At 45.7% G+C, this 22,423-nt stretch overlaps 2 protein-coding genes across 12 annotated transcripts in view; one reads left to right on the top strand and one right to left on the bottom strand.

The window, feature by feature from the left end:
* Nucleotides 1-22,423, bottom strand: part of Ascc1 (activating signal cointegrator 1 complex subunit 1) — a 90,152-nt gene that overhangs the window by 67,165 nt on the left and 564 nt on the right. For 5 of the 11 annotated variants that reach the window (XM_039098614.2, XM_006256404.4, XM_063279072.1 and 2 more), the window contains exons 2-5: nucleotides 20,793-20,909; nucleotides 19,144-19,243; nucleotides 14,791-14,888; nucleotides 13,124-13,302 (exon numbers count right to left, since the gene is read on the bottom strand). In XM_039098614.2, the coding sequence (XP_038954542.1) occupies nucleotides 13,124-13,302; nucleotides 14,791-14,888; nucleotides 19,144-19,243; nucleotides 20,793-20,909 (494 nt within the window). Of the gene's footprint in view, nucleotides 1-13,123; nucleotides 13,303-14,790; nucleotides 14,889-19,143; nucleotides 19,244-20,792; nucleotides 20,910-22,101; nucleotides 22,320-22,423 lie in introns of those variants that run through there. The other 6 variants (XM_006256405.4, XM_006256407.5, XM_063279073.1 and 3 more) reach the window with 3 other exon arrangements.
* Cox5bl1 (cytochrome c oxidase subunit 5B like 1) lies at nucleotides 3,550-3,919 on the top strand. The gene has a single exon (XM_039099368.2). The coding sequence runs from the start codon at nucleotides 3,558-3,560 to the stop codon at nucleotides 3,855-3,857; it is 300 nt and encodes a 99-aa protein (XP_038955296.2). The 5' UTR covers nucleotides 3,550-3,557; the 3' UTR covers nucleotides 3,858-3,919.

Below are 22,423 nucleotides of genomic sequence, written 5' to 3'. Positions count from 1 at the left end.
TTCCATGCTTATCAGCCTCAGTTTCCTCTTCTAGGAAACAAGAGGAATCGCCTACCTTACCCCTAGGTTGAAAGTCCTATACATTGTTTCACACAGAGCCCAGGAATAAGAAAATAGAAACCAGGCCTTTGTGACAGACTCGCTAACTCACTTCCTGGGACTCTGCAAACAGAAAGGAAATAAGGGTAAGGGGCTGTTCTCCTGCTCATGATATTTATCATCTTATGGCAAAGTCCCATCGAAGTGCTTCAGGCAAACGACACAAACTTCATCAGCATATGAAGTCATTCAAAGAAGGCAGAGTGCAGAGAGAGTGTTTGGCTCTGTAACCAGACACCCCTAGCTGCTCTCAGTCACTCAGCTGGGTTCTGTGAAACACCTCTGCCTCAGGTCCACTCTGGAGACTGAATGACACTGAATGAGGTCTCTGGCACACAGTGGCATGGCTTCCCCCTCTATTTGCATGACTAGGCTCACGCAAACCACTCTACACTCCCTGTTATAGCTGGATTGGGAACTAAATTAGGCTCTGCTGAGTCACTTCCAAGATTCCTTTAAAATGTTTAGGAAAGCTGACTTCCTTTGAGAGCCTCTATGTGTTATAAATGAAATACCTTGTTAAGCTGTATAAACTGATTCTGGCTTATAAATCCTCTTTATTCAGAAAGTGGAGAGGTTCTTGGTAAGACAGAATAGTGGAGAGTCAGCCTTCATGGACCAAGCAAAGAGCTTTCCCATACACTGATGAAGTTTTCAGCCACTAACAAGAGCCTCTCCTTTCCTAAAAGAGGAGCCCACTTAGCTTCTGTGACAGCTATGGCGACAAGCTTATGTCCCTCAAAGCTTAATGTGTCTCCCAAAGCAGCTTACACGCATTAGTGCATTAGTGAGCACTACTTCCAACAACAGCGAGTCTCAAAGGCAGACCCTGATGACTCCAACCTCAGGGACAGTACAACCAAACTGGTTCAAGCCGGCTCAGCTCCTGCTCTGACTCTCCCACTCCCGTGCTCCCTTCAGCAGAGCGGGGATGGGACCCAGAACCAGGAACACTGAGCACTGGGCAAGCACTCTGCCAGTGACCAGCACTCCCCAGCCCCTCAGCAGGAATCTGACACCACTGTGTCCCTCACCATTTCTCTCTAATCTTGGATATTCCGAGTCCTGGTTGGTGTAATGATGTTTAGTGACAAAGCCGGCTGACACTCATGCAGCACGAGCTACATGTTCATCCTAGACACTGTGACTCCCAAACCATCACTACCTCCACTGCAGAGAAAGCCTCTAAACATCCTGAATATGCCCCCCAAATATGCCGGGGACCCTGGCTTCTTCTCTCAAGAGACTCCGTGAGCAGGCTCCTAACTACCGAGCTCTTTCCCCCTAGAGGCGTCCCCCACAGCACCTTCACCATCATTTTTTGACAATGCTAAATTTACCACCCCCGGGTTTTATAGGATATATGCAAATTAAGATTCCTCAGGACCTGGAAGCTCTGGACCTGTCTACTCTGGACCTCTATATCACTTCTGCCTACCCACTTTCCAGTCTCCATGAACACCTCCTGGGGAGCTGTCCTCTCCAGGTCGGCCTAGCAGAAATCCCTGCCCTTCCCTCAAGATTCTCTGTGCCCCTGACCTTCTCCTTCTCCTCCTGCATTGCCCACTGCACTGCTCCAGTATAATACCATTTCTGGGAGAAGTTTGCCCCTTTTGCCCCCCCCCCGAAGAAAGATGTGGAGTCTTTAAGAGCTCACTATTAGTATAAAATACAGATTTACTATGTGTTACGTCGATCCAGCAAGTGTCTATCTGCATGGGGTAGGCATTTAATGAAGCATACAAACTGAAAAACTTGTTCGTAAGTCCTGTCCTCCATCCAAATGGCAACTATGTGAGCGCGGCGAGCACCTCCCTTCTCTTGCTTCCCTAAGCAATGTGAGAACTCAAAGGAGCCTGTGATTCTTCTTACAGTCAGACTACCTTCTGTAAACCATTTCATAAGGTACCTACCAATTTTCCAACTTCCCTAATATATAAGGAATCCTAAATTATGTTAAAGCATATGTTTGTGAATGTATGTATATATACGCAGCTTTCTTCCTCAGTGAATAATACCAGATCTAGTTACCCCAGACCCAAGAGCCATTATTTCAGCCCAGGGTCAGCTTCACACAGTAAACCACGGCTCTGGAGCTACAGAGATGCAGGTTCTCTGGGCAGCCCGAGGAATCCCTGCTGCTGCAGACAGAGCTATGAGCCTTCAGCATCCCCGGGACACACTGTTTTGAATTATTGTGCTTCATTACTGATCGGCCTTCCAGCAGCCCCTGCTGTGAGATGAAATACAACTGCAGCAGCAGCAGTGACTACAGATGATCGAGATACACGGATCTGAGGACAGTAAGACATTTATGAATTGTAATGTAAGCAAGGAGACACTGAAAAAATGAGGTGCCGTTTACCTGGAGATCACACAGATGACACACGCCTCGTCAGTGTCTGCGAGCAGCTAAATCCCACATTAAATACTCGGCTTCGGGAGCTGAAGCACAGAGATGATGATGATAATGTCTAGAGTCAAATAACACTGCTTATAGAACTGACGAGTGCAAAGGAAGGTGATTTCAGGAAACGCTCTACTAAAAGTAAATGTCATTTCCTCGGAAAGGGAAGGGTGAGGTCAAGGACAGGCAAGCTATCAAACAAAGAGAAAGAAGAGGCGACCACTTCTTTTAAAGGAGAAGTTCAAGGACAAGTGACAGAGAGACGGATGGGCTCCTGCAGCCCATTATGGTGGCACACACCTATAATCCCAACACTTGGAAGGCAGAGAGGAGGATCATAAATTCATGATCATTCTCAGCTGTGAATCAAGTTTAAGACCAGCCTAAGCTACAATTACACCCTTAGAGTATGACTATATTTAATAATAGATCCTCTACTCAGGTAGTTACAGTAAAAATGAAGTCATGTAGTTGGGCTCTAATCTGATGTCTGGAGCCCATGTAAGCGATCAGAAGACAAAAACACACACGGGGAGGCCTGTGTCAGAAGAAGATGGCATCATTCTGAAGAAACGATCCCAGGCTCCAGAACTGAGAGAGAATGAACTGGTGTGCACAAGGCCTCCAGGCTCTGGTGCGTTGTCACTGAGGCCTCCAGACTAATCTACAGATGTGAACTTGGCAATGTCAACAAATAAACATTAATTATTTCCATGTAATAGGGATAGGCAGTTGAAAATTGAAACAAGCACACACACACGCGCGCGCGCGCGCGCGCACACACACACACACACACACACACAGAGCAACAGCAGCAATTTTTTTTTGTCTTTTTAAAAAAGATTAATTTATCTTTATGTGCACTGGTGTTCTGCCAGCAGGTATGTTTGAAGGTACCAGATCCCGTAGAACTGGAGCTACAGCCAGGTGTGAGCTGCCGTGCGGGTGCTGGGAACTGAACCGAGTCCTATGGAAAAACAGCCAAAGCTCTTAACCACCGAGTCATCTCTCCAGCCAGCAGAAAACTGCAATTTCCTCCACTACCCGCTCCATGGCTTCTGGAGGTGGTGTCCCTACTGATGAGGAGCAGGCTACCGGGCTGGAGAGGGAGATCATGATAGCAGCACAGAAGGGACTGGATCAATTCAATATGCTACCTCCAAAGGCAGCTTCGGGCACCAAGGAAGAGCCTAATCTAGTCCCATCCATTAGCAACAAGAGAATAGTGGGCTGCATCTGTGAAGAGGACAACTGCACTGTCATCTGGTTCTGGCTGCACAAAGACGAGAGCCAGCGATGCCCCAACTATGGAAAACATTACAAGCTGGTGCCCCACCAAATGGCCCACTGAGCCCACCCCTGGTTTAACATTTCAGAATGTAAAAGAAAACTTCTCTCTAATAAAGACTAGTCAATGCAAAAGAAAAGAAAAGAAAAGAAAAGGAAAGGAAAGGAAAGAAAAGAAAAGAAAGAAAAGTAACCTCAGGCATGGTACCTCACACCTGCAATCTAAGCCCTGGGAAGCTGAAGCAGGATCACTTCAAATTTAAGGCTAGCCTGGGTTATATGGTGAGTTCCAGGCCAGCCTGGGCTATGAACAAGACCGTATGTCAAAAAGCAAGCTAGGAAGGGAGAGGGGGAGGATCTCATTTTTCTTTGTTTATTATTTTTTATTTACCTTTTATCGCTCTTTTGTCAGTTTCACATCATGCACACTAATCCCACTCCCCTCTCTGTCCCTTCATACCCTTCACCCTCCCTCTGCCTTTGCAAAGAAACTCCCAAAGGAAAAAGATCTCCTTATGGAAGCTGTAGTGTGTCACAATGTATCTCACAATATACCCTTTGTCCAGACTTCTTTGCTTGAAAATGTCCATTGCAGTGAGTCACTGGCTGGTTGGAGGCCTCTGGCTCCTGCTACACTATCAATACCAGACCCTCACTGGGATTCCTCTCAGATATCCTGTTGTTGCCCTGTGTCCTGGAGATCCTGCAGCTTTGGATCTGCAGGACTGGCCCCTTCACAAGCTCCAATAGTTCCGAGATGAGGTAGATACTGGTGGGACAAGTCAAAGCCCTGGGTCTGGTCCTGGATGGTATCTGAGCTGGTCGGCCCAACTCTCCCACATCCACACCACAGGTTGAGCTCTCTGCCACTGCCCTGGTTAGTTCATCCAGTGCAGCAGCCAGCAAGGGACAGGGCCAGCTCATCTGCTCTCATGATCCAGAGGCTAGCTCTCCCAAGGTGAGAGCGAGGTAGGGGAGGGTATCTCCTCCTTGCCCATACCAAAAGGCAGACAAGCTGCAGAGCCAGTTTTCCCACTCTTGAGCCCCAGCTTGAAATAAAGCCCCAGGTTTGAAATAAAGGAATCTTGATACCACCCTTTCATATAGAACAGGTTAGCTTTAAACTCAGAGAGCCACGTGCCTCTGCCTCCCTGGTACTGGGATTAAATCACCACACTGCTGGTCTCACCTACTCCTTTTAATGACAGTGAAACTCTAACAGAAATTTCAGATGAGCTTAAGTGGAACCAATTAAAACCATGTCACTCAGCCTCTGAGGAGACACCTGTCACCTTAGTGAACAGATACAGAGCAGAAGTCACCTGACCTGGATCTCACATGCACACTGCCACTTGAAAATAGCTGCTGGCTGTTAGAGCCACTGCCTGTCATTCTGAGGGGGGAATGAAGCTCATTAGAACACCTTTCCCACAGAACAGAGATAATGATCCCTCGCCTATTTCCTCTTTTGTGCTGTGCTCTCACAGATGCTCCAGGGATCCTTTTAGAGGCAGGAAGAAGATATGTCAGTGTGAAGTCTCCCTGTATGCAGGATGGATAGATGCAGTGCAGGCTGATGCGGGCCAGCATGATGTCCGTACCTCATCCAGACAATCTCCTTCTGGAAGAACAAATGCGATCCTGCCAGCATTCGCTCCATGCCTGCCCGTGCCAGTGTGCAAGAGGATGGAAGGCTGTGCACACACCCACACAGACCGACTACTCACACTGCCTCTGCCCACGTGGAGTGCACAGCACTGTGAACAACGGACACTGAGCTTCAGCTACACTGGTACTTACACGGAAGAGAATTTCAAAACTGAACACCCTCTGTACCAGCAAAAGATGACAGGTGCACATGATGCTGTGACCCTTTATGCCTTTGGATTTGCTGGACTTTTATCTTGTGCTGCTGGGCACATCTTCTGCCTCTGAACCACATCTCCCCCGTGCCAGTGCTTCTGAACGTCTAGCCACTTCCACCCCATGCAAAATGAAATCGCCCTGCCATGAAATGTTAAAGAAGACCGTTCTCACACACATGTGACTATCTGACAAGTACAAACAGCCTTGGTTAAGCACTAAAAGCCAAGATCATCATTTATATCTGGTTATATAATTCTCTGTGAAGCCGATGCTGGCCCTCAGGTGGCACACGCCTTCGAATCCCAGCACTTTAGGAAGCAGGAGGCAGAGGCAGGTGGATCTCTATGAGTTCAAGGCCAATTTTCTCTCCATAAGGAGTTCCAGGACAGCCAGGACTACATAGAGAAATCCTGTCTCAAGAACAACTTAAAAATGAGCTTGGGGAAAAAAAAAAAAAAAACATACTAAAAAAATCATCACTGGCCCTGCCGCAACTGTCAAAGCCAGCCTCATCTCATCTGTGTTCTATGGTTTTCCACAGTGCCTCGTGTTTCCCAAGCTGGACCGTGTTCTCTATGTAGCTGAGGATGAGCAGGGCCCCTCTATCCTAATGCTAGGATTGAGGACATGCGCTACCACACCCTGCTTATGCAGTGCAGGCCACTGCACCCAAGGCTTCTGCATGCTAGGCCAGACGCCAACTGAGCTCCATCCCCAGGCCACCTAATCTTACGCTCTAGATGACACGTGTCAACCCAGCTACAGTGAGTATGGACGGACAGCTACCATTAAGTGTTTACTGTGGCCATGCTGAGCTCTTCAACTCCTTTCAATCTCCCTCCAGTGCTCCCATCCAGGCCATAGGCCAAGTTCACCTGCTCAACTGCACTTAAGCGAGCACTCCAGAGTCCGCTCAGTCACCTTCCTGAGAACTACAGAGATTAGCTACTGTTGTAGTTAAATGTCTGTTCACTCTCCTCACTCCAGAAGTAAGAAAGCATAACCTGGGGCTGGAGAGATGCCTCAGTGGTTAAGGGCACTGGCTGCTCTTGCAGAGGGCCCAGGTTCAGTGCCCAGCAGCCACATGGCAGCTCATGACTATCCATAACTTCATTTCCAGGGGAACCAGTATCCTCTTCTGACCTCCCTAAGTATGCTGGACACATGCATGCATGTAGGCAAGCATACACACAAAATAAAAGTTAATAAATCTTTTATAAAAAGGCATACATGGACATTCATATTCAAAAGGGGGTAACCTGGGCGACAGCTCAATGTCAGGAGCACTGGTGCTCTCACAGAACAGACAGGGTTGGTTGCCAGCACCCAGCTGACAGCTAACACCGCTTCTAGGGGTCTGACGCCCTCTCCTGCCCTCCACAGGCACTGGATGAACATGGTACACAGACACAAAATAATTTTAAATAAGTGTTAAAAAATAAAGAAGAGGGTTGGGGATTTAGCTCAGTGGTAGAGCACTTGCCTAGCAAGCGCAAGGCCCTGGGTTCGGTCCCCAGCTCTGAAAAAAAAGAAAAGAAAAAAAAAAGAAAGAAAGAACTAACAGACAATGGTGGTACACTAATCCCAGCACTTGGGAGGCAGAGGAAGGTAGATCCATGTGAGCTCAAGACCAACCTTGTCTACAGAGTGAGTTCCAGGACAGCCAGAGCTCCACAGAGAAACCCTATCTCAAAAAACCAAAACAGAAACAAAACCTAACCTGCTCTCATCTAGGTGGTATGGGTAGGCAATAAAAATGAAAATCTTAGGCAATCAGTTACTACCTAGCCATGAGCCACAGCCCTGCTCCACACCTTAGACAAAATGAACTGAATTAAATATCTAAAAATAAAAAAATGAAACAAGCAAAACCGGGCTGGAGAAATGGCTCAGCGGTGAAGAGCACTGACTGCTCCAGAGGTTCTGAGCTCAATTCCCAGCAACCACATGGTGGCTCATACCAACTATGTCCTCTTCTGGCACACAGTTGTACATGCAGATAGAGTACTCATATACAGAAAGTAAATACATCTTTTTTTTTTTTTTTTTTTTTTTTTGGAGCTGGGGACCGAACCCAGGGCCTTGCACTTGGTAGGCAAGCGCTCTACCACTGAGCTAAATCTCCAACCCCTAAATATATCTTTAAAAACAAAACAAAACCTGAAAGAAAGCACAAATGAAGTTCCACATTTCACAGCTGTGCAAAAATTATTAGTGGTGACATGAAAAGGCCTATGGGGCTGGAGAGATGGCTCAGTGGTTAAGAGCACTGGCTGCTCTTCCAGAGGTCCTGAGTTCAATTCCCAGCAACCACATGGTGGCTCACACCTGTCTGTAACTCCTGTTCCAGGGGATCTGACACCCTCACACACACATACATACAGTCAAATCACTAACGTACTTAAAATAAAAATAAATTATAAAAAGACCTACAATACAGAATTTGTATTGTATGTTTATAAACTAGACCATCAAAATGTAATATTTTTATTCCACAAATAATACTGGTAAGAGAATAAAAACACAAGCTACATATTGGGAGAAAATATTTGCAAAGCAAATATTCTTGAAAGAATGTGTGTGTGTGTGTGTGTGTGTGTGTGTGTGTGTGTGTGTGTGTGTGTGTGGTGGGGGGAGTGGTAAAAATGTGTGTGCATGCACAGAACTCATGCAGTGGTCTGAAGGCAACTTTGTGAACTCAGTTTTCTCTTCCCAACTTATGTGGGTTCCATTTCCATGAACCAAACTGGAGTTGTCAGGCTTACACAGCAAAGACTTCTACCCACTGAGCCTTCTCAGCAGACGGATCGGTCCTGGTAATATTCTTGTAAGGTTAAACATGCCTGCGACACACACTAGCAATCCTATTCCTGGGCATCGACTGTAAGGAAATCTAAGTTTGTTGTTATAAATACCTCTGCCAATTGTTCATAGCAGTTCTACTCATAATTGCCAAAGTTTGGAAGAGTCCCAATGATGTCCTATAACAAAGAGACAGATAAGCAGAATGGTAGCCCATCGAAGACTGCTGATATATACAGGACAGATGTTGCTTGAGCACTAGGGAAAGAGTCTCGTGTCAACGGCCTGTCTGTGTGACTCCATCTCAGGCAGCTATCGTGTGACTTTCAGGAAGACAACAATGAATGCCACAGGATGCATGAGCCTGCAGGGCCTGCCTGTGGCCATGAGCCTGCCCTAGATTTGAACAGTGCTGACAGACACAAAAACCTACATGTCTGTTAGAAAATAGAGATGTACACCTCCAAAGCTATTTTCACTGCCTTCCATCCTGGCAAACAAAGGAGGAACTTTCTAAAATTCTCAACTTTTAAGAAGTAGATCATTCATATTTTAAAAAACTCTCGGGGCTGGGGATTTAGCTCAGTGGTAGAGCGCTTACCTAGGAAGCGCAAGGCCCTGGGTTCGGTCCCCAGCTCCGAAAAAATGAACCAAAACAAAACAAAACAAAACAAAACTCTCAAGGTTTAGAAAACAAAAGGAAAGAGAAGAGAAAGATCCTAAGGTCTAGGGGCTGGAAAGATAGCTGAGCTATCAATTAAGAGTGCTGGCTGCTCTCGAAGGGGACTCAGGTTCAGGTCCCAGCACCCACACGGTGGCTCACAGTTCCAGGGTACCCACCCACCTCTTCTGTTCTCCACAGGCCCTGCACACATGGGCACTTACATACAGGCAAAATATTCATGTACAGTGAAGCCTAAATAGATGATAAATCTTTAAGAAGAGAAGAGACAGTCCACAGGCAAACAGCGAACAGCATCCATCTTTAATGCACTCGCCAGCTCACAGCAGCTGTGGCTGCTTGCACAAGACCTGCTCGAGGTGAGAGCGAGGAACACTCCAGCACAGAGGGAGCTACGGAGCTACGGACACTCATTAGCTGCCAGGTGGGAAAGCGTTAGTTTTCTTAGGAGTATGGTCCCCTGGTAGGGCAAGAATGCTCCATTACTAGTCCCCCCAACCTGTGTGTGTGTGTGTGTGTGTGTGTGTGTGTGTGTGTGTGGTGAGTATGTGTATATGTATGGTATGTGTGTGGGGGGGTGGGGGGTGTCAGTTGTCTCCTTCTGCCATGTGACCCCAGCATTTGACCTCAAGTTTGTCTGGCTGGGCTCAAACACCTCTCCCCCACCATCTCCCTCACCAGCCTCTGGAGAGGCTTCAGCAAACTAGTTTGAGAGGATTGATGCTATGGGCATTAGGTTGCACTATCTGGTGTACAGAACAGACGTGGTATCTTTTCACTCTTTATAGCTGTGCTTGCACCCTGCTTGAAGCATTTATTTGTGACCTATATGCAGAACCTGCAAGAGCTTCAGAGACAAGTGACTTGAAAATACCACGACCTAACGAAACCTTCCCTGCACAGCGTCCACTCTACAATGCGGCGGGGTTCCCTTTGGACAAAGAGCCTGGAAACCAAACCTCTGCCTCAGTCCTCCTTTCCTGTGACAAGAACAATACACAGAAGTGTAGTGTTGACAAAAGTAGAGAAAGAATCCAAAAGAAAATTCTACTTTGGAAAACATAAATTTCTTGAAGATAATTTAAATAAATACTCAAATGCATACTTCCTTTTCACTTCTAAGAATTAAGTAAGAAACTAGTCAGAACAGCATCACTACTGTAATGAAAAACAGAAAGAAAGACCACATTAAACAGAATACTAAGTAACACTCAAAGCACCAACTTATCTGAGCTAGGGATGTCACACACTGTCATCTCAACAACACAGAGACTGAAACAGAAGGATTCTGTGAACCCAGGAGTTCCAGAAGAACCTAGCCTGGGCAACACTGCCAAAGTCCTTATTACAGAAAAAGGAAGGAGCCAGGAGTAGCACACACCTTTTATCCCAGCACTTGAGAGGCAGAGGCAGTCAAGTCTCTGTGAGTTCGAAGCCAGCCTGTAGATAAAAGTAAGTTCTAGGGCTATACACAGAGAAACGCTACTTTAAAACCAGCCCTCACGGGGCTGGGGATTTAGCTCAGTGGTAGAGCGCTTACCTAGGAAGCGCAAGGCCCTGGGTTCGGTCCCCAGCTCCAAAAAAAAAGAACCAAAAAAAAAAAAAAAAACCAGCCCTCGCTCCCCAAAAAGGTGGGAGTGGCCAACCAAGACAGGTCAAGCTTGAGATCCTTGTCCTGGGTGGAAGCCTAGAGGACCAGGACCAGGCTGGATAAGTCAGAGACGTAGGATAGAAAACAATTCCTAATGATGTTCTGCTATACCCGTAGACTGCTGCCCAGCCCAACTGTCATCAGAGAGGCTTCACCCAGCAACTGATCAAATGCATGCAGAGACCCACAGACAGACATTAGGTGGAGCTTAGGGAATCCTGGGGAAGGAGGATTGTAGGAGTCAGAAGGGTCAAGGACACCACAAGAAAACCCAGACAACCAACTAACCTGGGCCCACAGGGCTCACAGAGACTGAACCAACAAGCAGGGAGCCTGCACAGGATCGGCCTAGGCCTCTGCAGATTGCAGTGGTGTAGCTTGGTCTTCTGTGGGACTCCTGACAGGGGGAGAGGGGCTGTCTCGGACTTTGTTGCCTGCTTTGGAAACCCTTTTCTCCTACTGAGTTGCTTCATCCAGCCTCAGTATGAGGGAAGGTGCCTAGTCTTACTGAAACTTGATAGTCCATAGGTGACTGGTGGGAGCCCTGTCATTTCTGGAACAGAAATAGAGGAGTGGATGGGAGTAGACAATAGGGAGTGGGAGGAAGGTGTTGTGAGAAGAGGAAGGAGGGGAAACTGCTGTCGGGATTGATGTAAGAATAGTGGTTAAGAAAGAAAATAAGGGGTTGGGGATTTGGCTCAGTGGTAGAGCACTTACCTAGGAAGCGCAAGGTCCTGGGTTCGGTCCCCAGCCCCGGAAAAAAAAGAAAAAAAAAAAAAAAAGAAAGAAAATAAGTGTGAGTGTGTGTGTGTGTGTGTGTGTGTGTGTGTGTAAGGAAGGGATGGAGGGAAAAGGAGAAAAAGCCATGTCATTTGAAGTCTGTTCCTTTAGTCTTAACTGTTGTGATCTCCAAAGAACAGCAGAAACAGAGGCTTTTGTTCCACAGCAATGTTCATGAGAGAATGCTGTCTAAACAAAGCAGAGTGTGAAATCAACATACGCCAACCTGGGCTGATTGTTTTCTGGGCACGGTCTCACTAAGTAGCTCAGGTTAGCCTCAAACACAAGCTCCTCCTGCTTTTGACCTCCTGACTGCTGGGGTTCCAGCATGCGCTTCGTGTGTGGTAAGAAGAAAAGTACAGGGTGTAAGTGCTTCATGCCTTTATCCCTTTTGCTTTCTAGTTTTGTTTGGAAGTCTATTTACCCCAGGCTGATCTTGAACCCTGGACTCTCTTGTCTCACCCTAGAATGCTTGGATTACAGACGTGTGCTACCACATAGCTAGACTTTGTTTATCTGTTATTATCATAGTAACAAGAATTTCACTGCTATGTGACCACTCTAAACACTGGCTTATTTTACTTTTTCTGTGCATGCACACTGCATGTGGGCCTGGTGCCCACAGAAGCCAGAAGAGGATACTGCATCCCGTGGAACTGGAGTTATAGACAGTTCTGATCCGCCCTTTGTGCTGGGAACTAATTCTGAGTCCTCTGGAAGAACAAGTGCTCTTAACAGTGAGCCATCCCTCCAGCCCTACGAGTCCACACACAAATTTATCTGTCCCACAGTATTAACCCCAAGTGAGCCATGCCTGCAGGTCAGCAGACCATTGGTACTTCCTTCCTCCACACCCGAAAGCCATGGTGTGGAATACATGCAGGAATGGCCTTCTATGCCAGGCAAGGTGGTACACATCTGTAATCCCAGTACTTGGGAGCCAGAGGTCAAAGTCCTCCTCAGCTACATACGACTCCATCCCAGGAGATCCACAGTTCTTCTCTGGCCTCCTCAGACTCCAGGCAACACATGGCACACAGACATACACAGGGAGGCAACACTCATATACATAAAATAAGATAAAAATAATGGAAACTTAGAAGAACAGAGGTAGGTCTGGGGAGATGGTTCGGTAGATAAAGCGCTCACTGCACAAGCAAGAGGGCCTGATTTCAGAGTCTGAAAGTCAGGTGCTGTGGCAGACACGTGTATCTTCAGCACGGGTAAGTAGAGGAGATGGGGGAGATGACGGGGACCAGCACTGGCAACTGTCAAGTTCTACATTCAACAGAGACCATATCTCAAAATAAAAGTAGAGACCAAGAAAAAAAAGAAGACACCTAGCACCAACCTCTGGCCTCCTCATGGCTGGTCAGCCCACACATTTACACATATATGTACATGTACACACTAACAAATTTTAAAAGGGAAATGCTTCGAATCTTATATGAGAACACATTGGCAGATATGTCTATATTCCTGTTTTCATTAAGAACCACTTCTTACTTTCTAAAAAAGAAATTACTTTTTGATGTTGCTTTCTGCTTACCTTGGAACACTTCTTCAGTACTTCCGCCTGGAACTCCAGAAACCGTTCCTGGACTTCAACTTCATTGAGGAAGAAGGAGAGGAAGTGAGTGAAAGGCTGCCTCCTCCTGAACGTGTCCAGGAGGACATCGATCCGAGTTCGCGCGGAAACTACACCATTTCGATGATGACCAGTGATCACTGCAAGCAAAGACAAAAAACATTAACAGGTTCAAAAAAGCTAGACAGGTAGAGATGGGATAGATAGCCAGAGATGGGTGGTCGCCATCTGTTGTTGTGGTTTGCCCTGGAGTTATCTGTATTTTGATGCTAATTCCACTGCCCCAAGGACAGCAGCCAACTCAGGAATCAGGTGACTTCACCAGAACCTTCTCCCCACAGAATTTGTAAAACACAGGTGAGGGGCAGGTACAGGATAGGAGGCCTGTCATTGGAGGAAAAGGAAATATGGGTGGGAGAGAAGTTTGAAGGAAGGGAGGAAACTGGAAGGGAAAGGAGGAAGAGACAGAAGGAGAGACCGCCATGGCAGGACAATGTGGCGGGTGACATTAAGATTCCACGCTGTACCTTTACAGGTTGTTACAAATGTTCTTAAGGGATGGATGGTACCAGGCTTTGTATGTTTAGGTGGGCAATTATATCTTACCAATTGGGTCACAGATTATTGTGTTGTATGTGCTTTTTTTTTTTTTTTCTTTTTTTTGGAGCTGGGGACCGAACCCAGGGCCTTGCGCTTGCTAGGCAAGCGCTCTACCACTGAGCTAAATCCCCAACCCCGTGTGTTCTTTTATGTGATGGTTTGAGTCTAAGAAAGTGTGCGGCGGCTGGAGACACTGGGCCGCTGCGGCAAGGATTTGGGATGTGTTTCTGCCAAGATATCTAGCAGATATCTTGGGGCACCGCGGTGCTAGACCTAGTGAGGTAAAAGACAACAGTACATTTTTTTATTTTTTTTTCTTTTTTTCGGAGCTGGGGGCCGAAACCAGGGCCTTGCGCTTGCTAGGCAAGCGCTCTACCGCTGAGCTAAATCCCCAACCCCTGATTTTTTTATATTTTTACAACAACAATCCGCCGTACTGTCATGTCTAGGGATCTGAAAGGGCATAGCACATGCCTACAATCCCTGCACTTAGGAAATGGAGACGAAAGGATCAGGACTTCAAAGCCAGCCTCAGACACTTAGTAAATTTAAGGACAACCTGGGCTATAAGATACCCTTTCTTTAAAAAAGGCGGTGAGCAGGGCTGAGGATTTAGCTCAGTGGTAGAGCACTTACCTAGGAAGCACAAGGCCCTGGGTTCGGTCCCCAGCTCCGAAAAAAAGAACCAAAAAAAAAAAAAAAAAAAAAAAAAAGGCGGTGAGGGAGGGGTTGGAAGTGAGCAGTGAGATAGCTCAATGAATTAAGGCACTTACTATTGTTGAGTCTGACAACCTGAGTTCAATCCCCAGAACCCAAATTCTGGAAGGAGAGAACCAGTATCTGTAGATTTTCCTGTGAGCTCCATGTGTCACAACCCTGTGTACCCACACACAGACATATGTGCACATACAGACACACACACCAACAAATAAATGTAACTTAAATTAAATTTAAACGTTAGGTATGCTTCTGCACATCTGTAAAAAATGAAGAAAGAGAAAGAAGTGTAAATTGTGTCCAAGTCTCACCGATTTCTCCCTCATGGCCGAGTTTAGGAATGTTAATAGATGTTTTAGTCTCCACTTCTATTTTCTTCTTGGTATCGCCTCTCTTTCCAACTATGTGCCTATAATATAAAGAAAAAAATGCATCTTAAGTTTTATATGGCCAGAAACACTCCCTATTAGAAAACGCTTCAGTAAAGGTTAAATATTAGTAGAGAAAACCATGTCGTTAACATTTATGGAACATGCTATCTTCACTCAGGCAAAAGGATGCTATCACTGATTCAACACATAAACAGATCCACGCTCGGCACCTGCCTACTTCTCAAACCAGATTCAAAATCTGGGTCTGCAGGCAGCAAGAAAAATCAGATAGAGTCTCAAACAGTGCTGTCAGCTACTAGTTGAGCTACAGTTTCAAGTAGAACTTTGCCCAACAAATTAACTGTAAGTTCGCCTTAGTGGATCAAACCTCAGATGATTAAATAAGGCTGTCTCAGTCACTATTCTAGTGCTGTGAAGAGACACCATGACCGAGGCAGCTTACAAAAGAAAGCATTTAACTGGGGTCTCCTCAAAGTTTCACAGGATGAGTCCGTGACCACCATGGCAGCAAGCAGGCAGGCATGCACAGCACTGTCAGCAGTAGCTGAGAGCTCACATCTTATCTACAACTCTGAGGTAGACAATGGGTAAGACTCCGCCTGGTGTGGGCTTTTCAAATCTCAAAATCCACCCCAGTGACACACCTCCTCCAAGGTCACACCTCCTAATCTGGAAACAGAACTAGGAACTGAACATTCAAATACATGAGCCTATGGGGCCATTCTCACTCAGACCAGCACAGAGGGTAAGGAGCTTAGAAAAGGGATCGGGAGTTAGCACTCAGACAGCTTGTAAAGTGCAAAAAGAGCCAGGCATAGCCTGGAAAACACACACACACACACACACACACACACACACACACACACACAGACAGACACAGAGACAAGAGACAGAGAACCTTGTGTCAAAAACAAAAAAGGGGGAACAGAAGCAAACATGTGACCCCCGAGTTAAGCACACTACATATCAGGGGTTTGTTTAGGAGATTTCAGCATGGTGTAATATATAGTATAATATTACGTTATTACTATACATTTTATTACTGTGGATGTTTGTGTATGGACGTCTGCCAACTCACAGCTACCAGAGTGGTCCCCCTGCAGACGAGACAAACCCATTACAACTCCGCCATTCCCTCCCGGCTCTCACGCACTCCATTTCAGCTACTTCCCATGGACTTATTTATACTCCTTGTCTGGGCCTCGAGTATAAATAATACTGACACTGCAGACTATCTTCTGGAAACTACGGTATTAAAAGTGCTAACATGGGCGAGACTACTGGATCTCAGGAGAGACATTTCAGTCTACAAAGCCCACCGACCTTCACAGGACGATAAAGTTAATGGAAAGACCTCCCTGTCATCAACATTATTTCAACTTCTACCATCTCAATTACACACCCAATACCACAGCTGACTATGTCCAAATTATCCTTGTAGGGAAGCATCCGGGAATTGAACTGAGCCTCACATATACTCGTACTGCTTGAGCTAGCTCCTAGCCCTTAGCCAGTTGTCTTTATGTGGAAGATCAAAGCCTAATCGTCTCCACTAAGGCCATTTTTATTCCAACAGTGAAATGTTTGGCTGGGGAAACAGCTCAGTGATGAGCTCTTAGCTGGCAATGTACAAAGAGGCCCTAGGTTTCATCCTCAGCACTGCAAAACCTTGACCCAAATCAGCCCACAGAAGTGAAATAGGAGATCTCCAGCAGGCATGCGGTGCGCACCTGAAATCTCAGTAGTTGGGAGGCTGAAGCAGGCAAACAACAAGTTCCAGCCCAGCCTGCCCAATACAGAGCCCCTATTTAGAAAGGGAAGGGGATGGAGGAAAGAGTAGGGCGATCTTCTCAGTAAATGTTATATAGTAATTAAGACCTAGTAGGGCCAATATCTAATCTATTATCCATATATTCATCAGGAACATAAGAACAGGTCTACAGAATTCAAAATCACCAACAGAAGTAGGCATCTAGGCTGGAGAGATGGTTCAGTGGTTAAGAGCACTAACTGTTCTTCCTAGAAGTCCTGAGTTCAAATCCCAGCAACCATATGGTGGCTCACAACCATCTGTAATGAGATCTGATGACCTCTTCTGGTGTGTCTGAAAACAGCTACAGTGTACTTATATATAATAAATGAATAAACCTTTAAAAAAAAAAGAAGTAAGCATCTGAGGAATTTTTATACATCTCAGCCGTATGTACGTACATAGCTGTGTGTAGCAAGTATGTACTTTAAGACAAGTTACACTTCTTCTTTCAAGAAGTTGAAAATGTCGTGTCATCCTGAAATCCGTCTCCTGGGAGGAAATGTCAGCAGAGCCCAGAAAGTGAGCTGTCAGGGTTAGCTCTGGTGTCCCATTTGGCTACATTCAGATAGAATTTCATTCACAACAAGTACTTCAGAATGTTCTCAAGGAGGATGAAAAGGAGCTCAAATGCACTCAGTTTCCTATTTGCAGCTCTCCACACAGAGTGGACCTAACTCATCTGCTACGACAGAAAAAGAGCAATGACTGGGCTTTTCAGACCAGCTGATCTTCCCCGGCAAGCCCAGAAGGTGCTCAGCTTCTGACAGCATTCGTCTAGCAGTTAGTGTGGGGGGAAGCATGAGAGAGCATGTGTGCAAGCACATGCAAAGTTCACAGTTATATAAAATGACGATCCTCAAAAGAGCACAGTAGCCTGGATAAGCACTAAGGGTTAGTGGAACAGGCAGAGCCCTGCCTTCAAGGCTTCCCATCTGTGGAGGGGCCATGAAGCAGCACATGGATAAACACAGACTTGAGGAGAGGCGTTATGAACAACAGCTCCGTGATGGGCAGGAATGGCAGGGATCAAAGCCAGCTTCTCGAGGAAGGAGAACTTAAGCAGGTATGAAGAAAGACTGAGTGTCAGCACACAGCCAAAGCAAAAAGACACAACACACATGAACTCAAAGGCTGGAAAACCATAGCACAGATGAGAAACTGAAAAAAATCAGATGATGTTCTTACACTAAGCTCAAGGCAAAGAGAGTAATATAAAGCTAAAGAGGAAGGGAAAAAGGAAAGAAAGAAAGAGAGGGAGGGAGGGCAAGGAGGGAAGGAGAAGAGGGGGAGGGAGAGGAAGAAGGGGAGAGGGGAAAGGAAGGGAGGGGAGGGGTGGGAGAAGCAGAATCGGCCAAGGAATGCTCACAATATTGGCCATTGCTTTGGTGAACTAAATTTTCCAGTAGAAAAGCAGAGTTTTTAAAATATAGTGTGTATGTGTGCACACCTAAGTGTATTCATGTGTATATGCATGTGTGGGCACACCTCCCACAGCAGGTTACATGGAAGTCAGAGAAAAAGCTCTGTGGCTTCAGGAGGAGCTCAGGTTCCCAGGGCTTTCATGGGAGGTGCCTCAACCTGCTAAGCCATCTCCCCAGCCCCTGCACGTCAGTTCTAAGCAGAAGTTGTCAAATAATCGTTTTCCTTTTAAAAAAGACCATTCCAAGCCTGGTGAGGTGATACACATCTGGAATCTGGAAAAATGGAGGCTGAGGGAAGAGGATCGAGAGCTCAAGAGTTCCATGTCACTCTTAACTCTAAAGCAAGACCATGTGTCAAAAATAAATAAATAAATAAGTGGGAGCTGGGGGGCTAGAGAGACGGCTCAGTGGTCAAAGCACCAACAGCTCTTCCAGAGGACCTGAGTTAAGGACCTAGCATCACATGGTACCTAATACCCATCTGTAACTCCAGGTCCAGGGAACGAAGTGACTTCTTCCAGCCTGCACAGGCACTGAACACACACAGTGCACAGACAGGCATACAGGCACAATACCAGTCCACTTAAAAACAAATCTCAAAAAAAAATGTTTTTAAATCATTCTACTTTTGATGTAAGGACTCAGAAGAGAGCAGAGATCCAGAGACTCTAGAGGGTTAACTCAACAAAGCCCTCTATCCTCCTTGGGCACCAGGCACACTGGCAGTATACATATATACATGGAAGCACTCATACATAGAAATTAAATCAACATATTTAAAAAGGAATCCCTAGAAAAGAAGGGGATGGCAGTGGAGATAAATGTAGATTTAAAGGACATTTAAAAGTAAAAGTCAGCAGGATGTGACAACACACAAAATGATTACATTAATCCGTAATCAGGCCTTTGACATTTCAGGACATGAAACACTAAACTCTTATCATTAGGAATCAAGCATCACCATGTTGAGTGTGAAAGACTGATGAGCCAGCTTCCCACTGAGTTTCCTGGAAGCTGATAGGGAGTTTGCTCACTCACTTGTAGAGCAGGCTAGGGGCACTGACGGTGGCCCGGAATCCATGAGGGGTCTGCTCCACCTCATAGGCACCGCAGGGCTCATCCGAGTACTCCATGGAGTCTGCAAAGAAACCATGACACCTCTGAATGCCATTGCTCAATGGAGAACAGCCCCCTCCTTAGCCAACAATCAACCTCAGGGTAGAGAAAGAGAGGCCAGGCACAGTGGCATATGCCTAGAGGAGACCCTGCACTGGGGGAAGGGGGTGAGATGCCCCCCCCCAGGGTGGAGAGAGAGAAAGAAAGAAGGAGGGAGAGGGAGAACGAGAGGGGGAGAGAAAGAGAGAGGGAGGGAAGGAGAGACAGGAAGAGAGAGGGAAGGGGGGAGAGAGAGAGAGAGAGGGAGAGAGAGAGAGAGAGAGAAGAAGGGAGGGAGAGACAAAGAATAGAAAACTCAAAAAGTTCAAAGTTCAAGGCTGACAGTGGACAGTAAAAAGAATCTCGTGGGGTGGAGGTGGGGTGAGCCCCAAGGTTTAAGGTTCAGTGGAAACCCTTAGGAACCAAAAGGAAAAGTTGCAAAGAACCTAAAAGGAACAGTCATTGCTCTGAAAACAGTTATAATCCACCTCAACTATTCAGTTGGTTTTTTTTGTTTGTTTTTTTGTTTTGTTTTAACAAAATTACTGGCCTGAAGAGATGGCTCAGCGGTTAAGAGCATTGATTGCTCTTCTAGAGGTCCTGAGTTCAATTCCCAGCAACCACATGTTGGCTCACAACCATCTGGTAATGGAATCTAATGCCCTCTTCTAGTGTGTCTGAAGACAGCTATAGTGTATTCATACACATAAAAATAAATAAATAAATAAATGAATGAATAAATAAATAAATAAATCTTAAAAACAAAACCAAAATTACCAAATGTGTCTTGAGAACTCTCAAGGCATGACTACACAGAAGAAGGAAAAACTAACAGAATAACAAGTTAATGCTATCTGGCACTGGACTAAATCCTTCACGGGTTTATTTTAATAATTCATATTCTTAGCCAGGCACCGTAGTACACTCCTTTAAGCCCAGTACGGGGGAGGCAGAGGCAGGCGGAACTCTATTAGTTCAAGGCCAGCCTGTTCTACAGAGTGAGTTCTAGGACAGGCAGGGGTACATAACAGAGAGACTCTTTAAAAAAAAAAGTAATAATAATAATAATTCATATTCTTTTACAATTTCACAGGTAAAGAGGCTTAATTTTGCCACAGAATATTAAGAATTAACAATAATAATTAACTCTACACGGGGGCTCTGCAGTTAAGAGTCCATATTGGTCTTACAGGTGACTTGAGTTCAGATCCCAGCACTCACGACCACCTGTGTGAGTCCAATACCCCTTTAGATTTCTTCAGACACCCATGGCATATGTACACACACACACACACACACACACACACACACACACATCTTTAAAAATAATAATGAAAAAATGACTCCACGTGGCACCGAAGCCTCTGTACAGGACGAAATATATCTTGACACATGAAATACAAGCAGGGACAACGCCTCACTTGAGATCAGCTTTGTCAGAACCACTGACCTGCTATTAAGCAAAGAATTGCATCTACAGTACAAAGAACATGTCCTCCCTGTCATACCTAAGAGCAACTAGGATTGATTACCTTGATAGAAATCCTCCTCCTCTTCATGTTGGGGCTGCTTTTCCTGGACAGGATTCTTTCTATAATTCCGACCATCGAATGTTACAAGCTGTGGGCGCAGAACATCCATGACACCTTCTGGGGAAAAAGGTGTCCTTTTGTTTATTTTTTTATTAGAAAATGAAAGCTTAGGTCACTAGGAAGGCTCAACAGGTAAGGGCAGTTGCTCCCAAGGGTGCTGACCCACATAGTGAAGGAGAAACTGACTCCTGCCGGTTGTCCTCTGAACTACACATGCAGGCAAATAGCACACACAGAAACAAAATATGTAAGTAAACAAACAAATGTAATAAAAATTTAAGTTAAAAAAGAAACTCCACTATGCAGGCATGTAACATAGACTAAATAAATAAATGTAATAAAAATTTAAAATTTAAAAAATTCCACTATATAGACAGGTAGCATACGCCCAGACTAAATAAATAAATATGATAAAAATTTTAAATAAAAAAACTTCATTATGTAGGCCTCTAAGGACACAACTGGGCAGCAGTTCACAGCACATCGTAAGCAAAAATAGTGTCGCTTTCCATTGGCCGGCCACTGTAAGTTCTTGTATGGGTGTCTGATTAACCTATAGGGGGTGAAGTCTTGATAGCCACCTAAGCATGACAGGGTGCTTCATCCACCCTATCCAGTATGATGGTATGTGGTCTTATCATACTCTATCCAGTACGACGACGATGCATTGAGGAATCACCCATACAATACCCACGGAAGAGTTAAGCCGTTTTAAAGGTGCAAGAAATAAATAGCTACCAATCAGATTGATTTCCCTATCAAAGTACAACTAAAATATGACCTACTAGCATAGTTCTCAGACCAACAAAGTACTGGGAAGGAACAGTTTCCAGAGGCCACTGCCTCCAGAACACAACAAACCGCATCACTTACTAAAAGTGACGCTTGTAGTCACCGCTTCGATCAATAATTAGGAAGTAAAGACTCCTCATAAACTAACCCATGCTCCCATCCCAGATGGCTGCGTCTTCAAGTTCATGTACTTAAACGTTCCAAAGAAAGCCTAGCAATCCCGCTAAATAAATGCATGGCCCAACCCTCAATCAAGTCGCTAATTCGTAGCCATGTGCAAGAACCGAGGTTTGTGTTTTGAGAACACAGAAAGTCAACGTTGACAAGGGGATGCAATTATCAACAGTCTTTGCCATGCCACCCTGGTGGGCTACTCCTTTAGCACCCTTCCCCACTTCAAACAAAAGTAGCCTTTACAAAGTGTGGGCCCTGAGCACGAAGCCTCTGTGGTACATACTCAGAGAGAGACTGCGCAGAAGGACGAAAGCGAACTAGCTCTGGGTAAAGGATGTTTGAAGAGGGCAAGGTATTTATGTCTTCGTGCAATTTTCATGGGAAAAGCTGAAGTACTAAGTCATAAAAGAAAACAGAACACCATATGCTAGAGAGAGGGACCAGAAGACTACCAAGGCAGCAAGAGACCCAGAACTGCAGGGGAGGGGGGCGGGGACGGGGCGGGGCAGCGTCGGCGACCCGGAAGTGTTCTCGGAAAGCTCACTCCGGCCCAACCCGGCCACGCCTACTCCACGCATGCGCGCCAGCACCGCCCTTACAGCCCC

This window comes from Rattus norvegicus, chromosome 20 (genome assembly GCF_036323735.1).
Source record: "Rattus norvegicus strain BN/NHsdMcwi chromosome 20, GRCr8, whole genome shotgun sequence".
In the NCBI taxonomy this organism is placed as follows: domain Eukaryota; kingdom Metazoa; phylum Chordata; class Mammalia; order Rodentia; family Muridae; genus Rattus; species Rattus norvegicus.
Note: the sequence above shows the minus strand (reverse complement) of the source record. Positions and strands in the feature narration are given on the sequence as shown.

Excerpts from the sequence above, each read along its gene's own strand:
- Cox5bl1 (XM_039099368.2), top strand. The coding sequence starts at position 3,558 with ATGGCTTCTGGAGGTGGTGTCCCTACTGATGAGGAGCAGGCTACCGGG.